The sequence below is a fragment of the Pteropus medius genome, unplaced genomic scaffold, assembly GCF_902729225.1.
Source record: "Pteropus medius unplaced genomic scaffold, Ma_sr-lr_union100, whole genome shotgun sequence".
Lineage (NCBI taxonomy): Eukaryota > Metazoa > Chordata > Mammalia > Chiroptera > Pteropodidae > Pteropus > Pteropus medius.
Window position 1 is genome coordinate 27,995,453 of NW_024354502.1, and position 7,271 is coordinate 28,002,723.

Here is a 7,271-nt window from a genome sequence, read left to right on the forward strand (position 1 = left end):
TTTTTTTTTTGCCTTATATTATGATCAGAAAAGAGTTCAAAATGCAGGTTTACTAAATAATCAAAGATCCAGGGATTCAACGTGGGAGGCCCAGGCTTTCCATTAGCTGAGCTTGAACAATCCACAATGAGTCTAGAAACACAGTTTAAATCTCAGCTACAACATTTCTTTTCCTTTTCTTGCTCATTTCTTCTACAGATTTAACAAAGGAGAAACTAAATTCTGCTGTTAAGATGCTGGATGGGTAAGAAAATATGAAATCAATAACTCTGGCTTCAGAAGCTTATACTAATTTGAAACAGATTGCTCTTTCAAACAAAAACAACAACAAAAATCCCCCAAAACAAAGAAACCAGTTATGTTAACAGGCTTTTAATACTTTTAAAAAAAAAAAGACAAAGTGTAACCATATGATTATATTCTGTAGAAAGCAATATGATGAATTCATTCAGTAGGATCATGCACACAGAATTCTGTAATATCCTCTCGCGTAATGCAGGATATAGATTTTTACTTATTGGCAGATAACAATTCTAAATATAACTCTTTATCTTATTTGAATAAATATTTGAGCATCAAACTTTGAAGAAAATCCTGCCTTCAAAGGATATACTTGGTTTCCTAGGGAGGTGGGACATGGGGAGTAAGTTACTTTTTTACCTGCAGGAATATCACAAAGAGCAAAAAGTCCAACTCGAACATCTCCATTCACTGTCCACTTTTGTGTTTCACAGTTTGGATTACAACTGTGGTTCATAAAGCGAGAATAATTTCCTTTTGGGCCAGCATCAATTATACGGTCCTTCAGAAAGAAAAGAAATAAAAGGCACCATTGACATTAAACTAAATATAAGCCTATCTTAGAAACATCTCTCAGTCAAGAGCCACAAGGCAGCAACATTTTGCCACCAGCTGATGTCTGATAACTGCCAAATCTGAAAATGTGGTGGTCTCTGTGTGATTTACTACATGCTCTATTTTATTTGATGACCTTCAAGTCAAAGCAATCAAGATAAAGTGGAATTTAGTTTCTTTTTAAGTTTGTTTCTAGGAACGATCAGACCTTAGACTAATGCTTCTTAGAAGATTAGCTGGCCATAAGTTTAGGAAAGTTATTCCTGATTAGAAAGCTCTGAGTTCATATAGCTACTAGAGATAGGAACTATGGTGTTTTGCTGTTGGCCCTCCTTTCCTGCCCTGAGCAAGAAGCAAAACTAGCATGGGGTAGGTGGCTGAGAGTTCAGGCTATAAAGAGGAAGCAGGAAAAATTAGAAACCTCTCCTCTGAATGGAGATTTGATTGATGGAAGGGCTATAGTTTGGGATGTACTCTCTCGTAGTTATCTATTTGTTCTACTTTTACTTACACTGAAGTTCAAATATAGTAAAAGTCTCAGCATTTATCCCCCTAAATTTAAACTATGATAATCTGGATAAGCTCTAGAGGATGGAGCCTCCCAAGTGTTGTCAAGATGGCAATGAAGATAGGATTTAAGAAGCCAATCAGCAATCATAAATAAAAGGCATTTTGTTTATGAAATATATGTTCATAAAAGTTGTAAAACTTTGAAACAATGACCTATCAGTTAAAATAATACTTTTAAACAATCTCTAGTTCTTACTTTTAATGATATACATATATCATATTAGGTGAGGCAACCCTTGGTTGACCTCACTGATTGCAAAGACCTTGTCAGCTTACAATCCCTTATTTTTTATTTTTCATGACTACAGCACCTGGTCTTCCTAGGTGGTCTCCCGTCCAAGTACTAACCAGGCCCGACCCTGCTTAGCTTCTGAGATCAGACGGGGTCAGGCTTGTTCAGGGTGGCATGGCCGTAGATTTTAATGATATTCTGATTCTCAGTTTTAGAGATAGCCTGGGACACAGGAAACATGGGTACTAATTTTGGCTCTTTGTTAAATTGTAAAAGATATTCAACAAATCACTTATAATGGTTAGACCTCAGTTTCTTGTCCTCTGTAAATCAGAGGGCTATTGAAGAAATTAAATGATAATGGATGTAATGTGCATCAAACCGGACTTAAAATTACATGTATTAACCTAGCAGTTTTACTGTCATTTTTCTTATGACAGCATTCATTTTTCCTAACTCATTAAATAAGTTTAAATATACAGAATATTTTTTAGAGTTAGAATTTTTTCTAACTCAGAACTTTAATGGTGGTTTATATCTTAGAATTACAGAGCTCATTTTCTCCTTCAGTGATAAAGAAACTGAGGGCCGAGTCTTTCAGTGACCAAGAAGAGCTGGTACTAAATCCAGATATGTTAACCCCATTCCTGATTATCTTTTGCACTCACAGTGCTGTCTCACATGACGTGCAAAGCTTCAATAATCATTTTGTACTCTGGTATAATTAGCACATTATAGTGGGTAGCACAGTGGCTACTGCTAATCATTATACTTTGCCTGAAAAAAGTCAAATTAGAGGAAACTGAATTCAACCGAAGACTATGAAACAAAAACAAAATATCCCTTTTTCTTACAAAAAAAAAAAAGCAATTTTACCTTGGTAACAGTTAACATATAAAAATTAGTTACACTGTTCTCGTGGGCTCGCTTGATTCGCAATCTGCATTCTTCTTCATCAATTAATTCGCCAACATATTCATTTACAAATTCACCCTGCAGAGAAGCATGAAATATGTAAATGTGAAATCAGTTTACTATATTAGAAAGTATTCCTTAACACTACACCAATAATCCAAGAGAATTAACCAAAAAGAATCCTAGAACTATAACTTCAACCCTAGAAACAAATAGTTACTGTTATCTGTGGGTGGTCAGGTGGCACTATATTTCTTGTACCAGTGCCAAGAAATAATCTGCTTGTCTTTTTTTGCTGATAATTATTCCTATAGTCCAAATGGCACCATTATGGTATATCACTGGGATCTGGGGATAAGGCTATGTTGAGGCTTTGAAGCTGTATTTTAACAGAGTTTTACTAGTTTGTAGCTTTGGGGTAAGACCTGGCATAGATATGACTCAAACAAATGAGTTTTTTTCTTTTTGTTAACTTATTTTGAACTAATTACAGATATTCACAGGAAGTTGCAAAAATAATGCAGATAGGATCCATGTACCCTTCACTCGGTTTTCTCCAATGATAACATTTTACATAACTATAGTACAATATTAAAACCCGAAAACTGACTGGTACAATCTGTAAACCTTATTCAGATTCAACCAATTTATATACATTTATTTGTATGCGTGATATCTGTGTCTGTGTGTGTGTGGTTCTATGAAACCATCAGGTGTAGAATCATGTGATCACCACCACAATCAAGATAAAGAACTGTTCCACTGTCACAGAGATCTCTTGTGGTACTCCATTATAATCATAGCCATCCTCCATCCCTCCTCCACCCCATTTCATCCCTAATTTGTTCTCCATTTCATAATTTTGTCATTTTCAGAATGTTTTATAAATGGAATCATAAAATATGTAATCTCTTGAGACTGACTTAAAAAAAAATCCCAACAAACTCAGCCTGATTTCCTTGCAATCCATCCAAGTTGTCATGTATGTTAATAGTTTGTTCTTTTTTGAATTGCTGAGTAGTATTCCACAGTACGGATGTACCAATTTGTTTAACCATTCACCTTTTGGAGAACATCTGAATTGTCTCCAGATTTTCAGTATTATAAAGCTGCTATGAAAATTCTGGTAAAAGTTTTTATGCAGACATAGGTTTTCATTTCTCTAGGACAAATGGCCATGAGTGTAATTTGTTGGGTCATATGGTGGGTGAGTATATGTTTAATTGTTAAAGAAACTGCCAATTTATTTTCCAGTCCTTTCTTAAGAACATAGGACGGTTCTGCACATTCATGTACTATGCACTGTCAGCCTTAAATGGCTTTTCCTACATCCAGTTGGGACTCTGACATCAGCTGATGAACATCATTTTGCACTATTATATGTATCATTGGCCACCTGGTTAGATTTCATTGCCATCTTGGTTGCACTGTCACCTAGTGTTACGATACAGTAGTCTCTCCTTTATTCACAGGGGATATGCTCCAATACCCCCCAGTGGATACCTGAAATCGAGGATAACACTGAACCATATATATACATTTTTCTCTATACATACATACCTAAAGTTTAATTTATAAATTAAGCATAGGAAGATATTAACAATAAAAATAAAATAGAATTATTAAAATATACTGTAATAAGTTATGTGAATGTGGCCTCTCCCCCTCAAAATATCTCACTGTACTCTACTCACCCTTCTTGTGATGACGTGAAACGATAAAATGCCTTAAGTTGAGAACTTTCACCTTTTCACTTAAAGGCAACATTTTATTGCTTCTCTTTGACATATTTGAATTGCCAGCATTACTACTCTTGCACTTTGGGGACATTATTAAATAAAATAAGGGTTATTTGAACACAAGTACTGCGAAGCCCAATCTGATAACCCAGATGGCTACTAAGTGACTAACTGGCAGGTTGTGTATACAGAATGGAGAAGCTGGACAAAGGGATAATTCACTTCCTAGGTGGAGTGGGATGCTGTGAGATTTCACGTTACTCAGAACAGCACTCAATTTTAAAACTTACGAATTGTTTATTTCTGGAAATCTTCCATTTAATATTTTTGGACTGCGGTTGACTGTGGGTAAATGAAACCATTGAAAAGGGGAAACTACTGTATTTAACTATTTTATGGCACATTTTCTTTAATGGAAACCTATAGAGCAGAATTTCAACCAAATCAGCTACATACTGGGATTCAAAGTAAGATTTCATTAGAAGAAATGGTTCTGTGGCTTTAAAAGCTTGAGAACAATTTATTATGGTTCATATTTAATATTCTATGAAAACGAGTGAATATATAAAAATTAAAGTGCTGATATCAAACACGAGGAGAACGAGTCTCATAAACTTGATGGCATTGTGAATATATATTTTAGATGTCCTAAGTGACATATATTTTGCCTCAAAGAGTTGATTACTGGATGAACTTAAAACCATTAACTGTGAATTTAATTGTGAACAAAAATAAATAAAGAACTTTAAAAATCTGTTAGAAATATGTCAAAGATTGTGGCAAAAAAGACAGTGTAATTCAGTATCCAATATACATATATTTTAATTTCTAAGAAAGAAACTTCATAACAGGAAGTGCCAGGTTTGACTCCTGTGGCATATATTTTCAGGAATTTCTTATGTGTGAAAAGAAGGGACTCATGGTGGACATTCAATCTCAAATATGGCTTCTGTCCCCTAAATGTACCAAAAATATTTTTCCATGTTGCTACAAAGTCTTTGTAATTATGCTTTTTAGTGACTGTATATTTCTAGCTATTGTATAAAAGACCAATTGTCTTACATTAGCAATTCCTCAAGTGCTAAAGGGTAGAATAATCCTGATTATATTTTTTTCTCTCTTGATTACAGTTGACCCTTGAACAACACAGGTTTGAACAGCGCAGGTCCACGGATGTGGATTTTTTTCAATAAATATTCGGACTATTTTCCATCCACAGATGGGAGTTCATAGACATGAAGGGCTGATTGTATGTATGTACTGATGTATACCATTTTATATAGGGAACTTGAATATCCTCAGATTTTAGTGTCCATGGGGCATGGGGGGCGGGTATCGTGGAAACAATCCCCTGCGGCAAAAGTTAAGTTTCGGGGGAGTCAAAAGTTACATGTGAATTTTCGACTGTGTGGAGGGTTAGCATCCTTAACTCCTGCGGTGTTCAAAGGTCAACTGTGTATCATAATATATTAGAATATGTCCTAGAATAAATGCAACTACTATTAAGATATTAAACTAAACTAAACAGTTTTCAAGATGGCTCCAAACACTCCCCTGAAATCATAGGCAAAAATTTTAAGCCTGATGTATATGACATTAAATATAGCAAATTCTATTGGCTCTACCTTCAAAATGTCAGAAATCCAACCACTTCTCTCCTGTCCAACAACCCTAGTAGTAGTCTATACCACCAACATCTCTCTCCTGGATTATAATGGTCTCCTTTTTATCACTCTTTCTCCATTATCATAAATTCTCCATAAATACTACAGCCAAAGTTATTCTTTTGAAACCCAAGTGTGGCAGACAGACTCTTAATGTGACCCCCATGATCCCTGCCTCCTGGTGTTCATGCGGTTGTATGATCCTCTCTCCTTGAGTTTGACCTGTGAACTTTCTTCTAACAGAATATAACAAAGGTGATAGGATTTATGTATTTACATGAGTTTGTTACATTAAGACTTTATCATCCATCTTGCTGGAGTGTCTCTCTCCCTTGTTGGCTGTAAGGAAGAAAATAGCCATGTTGGGCAACCCCATTAGGCAAGGAATTGCGGGAAGACTCTAGAAGCCAAGAGCGGCAAAACAACAAACAAAATAAAAAAAACACCTGAAGCTCTCAGACATACAGCCTCAGACCTATAGCTGCAAAGAACAGAATTCTGCCAATGGCCATGCAAGCAGGGAAGCGGATCCTTCCTTAGTTGAGGCACAAGAATGAGAAACCAGCCCTGATCAGCACCTCGAATGCAACCTTGTGAGAGGACCCAGCTGAGCATTTCCCAGACTCTTGACCCATAGAAACTGTGAGGTAATAAAATGTGTGTTATGTTTTCAGCTGCCAAGTTTGTGGTAATATTGTTATGCAGCAGTAGAAAACAAGTCACTTCCTACCAAAGTGCGCTAGAAATTTCTCATCCTGGGGTCTATAAGGCCCCATATGATTTAGCCCTTGGCTACCCATCTCTCCTTATCTCTTACCTACCACTCCTCTCCTTGTCACTTTTCTTTAGGTACACTAGCTTTCTTGCCATTCCTGGACCACGCTAAGGCCTTTGTGTTTGTTTTTTCTTCAGTCTGAAATGCTCGCCATGGCTTTCTCCCTCACACATTCAAGTCGAATGTCATTTCCTCAGGTCTTCCTTAACCAATCTTTTTAAAATAGTAACCCCGGTCACCGGCTTTAATTTTCTTTGCAGCATTTAGTGGTACTCAACATTATATACTTGTTTATCATCTGTCTCTAGCAGACCCACAAAAGTGTCTTGTTCACTATTGTTTTCCAAGTGCCTAGAATAGTACCTGGTACATAGATGCTTAACAAATATGTGCTGAATGCATTTCACCTCAAGCAATCTAACCCAAAGAAACAGGTGCATGAAGATAGAGGACTAAGAATGTTCACATAGAAACACACGTGTGTGTGTGTGTGTGTGTGTGTATGTGTATTTTTTTTTTTT

At 36.1% G+C, this 7,271-nt stretch overlaps 1 protein-coding gene and 1 pseudogene across 11 annotated transcripts in view; both read right to left on the reverse strand.

The window, feature by feature from the left end:
- NSD3 (nuclear receptor binding SET domain protein 3) overlaps positions 1-7,271 on the reverse strand; it is a 93,696-nt gene that overhangs the window by 3,788 nt on the left and 82,637 nt on the right. For 8 of the 11 annotated variants that reach the window (XM_039853775.1, XM_039853778.1, XM_039853782.1 and 5 more), the window contains 2 exons: positions 2,534-2,650; positions 661-802 (listed from right to left, as the gene is read on the reverse strand). In XM_039853775.1, coding sequence (XP_039709709.1) covers positions 661-802; positions 2,534-2,650 — 259 coding nt within the window. The remainder of the gene's footprint in view (positions 1-660; positions 803-2,533; positions 2,651-7,271) is intronic. The other 3 variants (XM_039853781.1, XM_039853780.1, XM_039853779.1) reach the window with 1 other exon arrangement.
- LOC120595904 (uncharacterized) lies at positions 1,725-1,843 on the reverse strand (annotated as a pseudogene).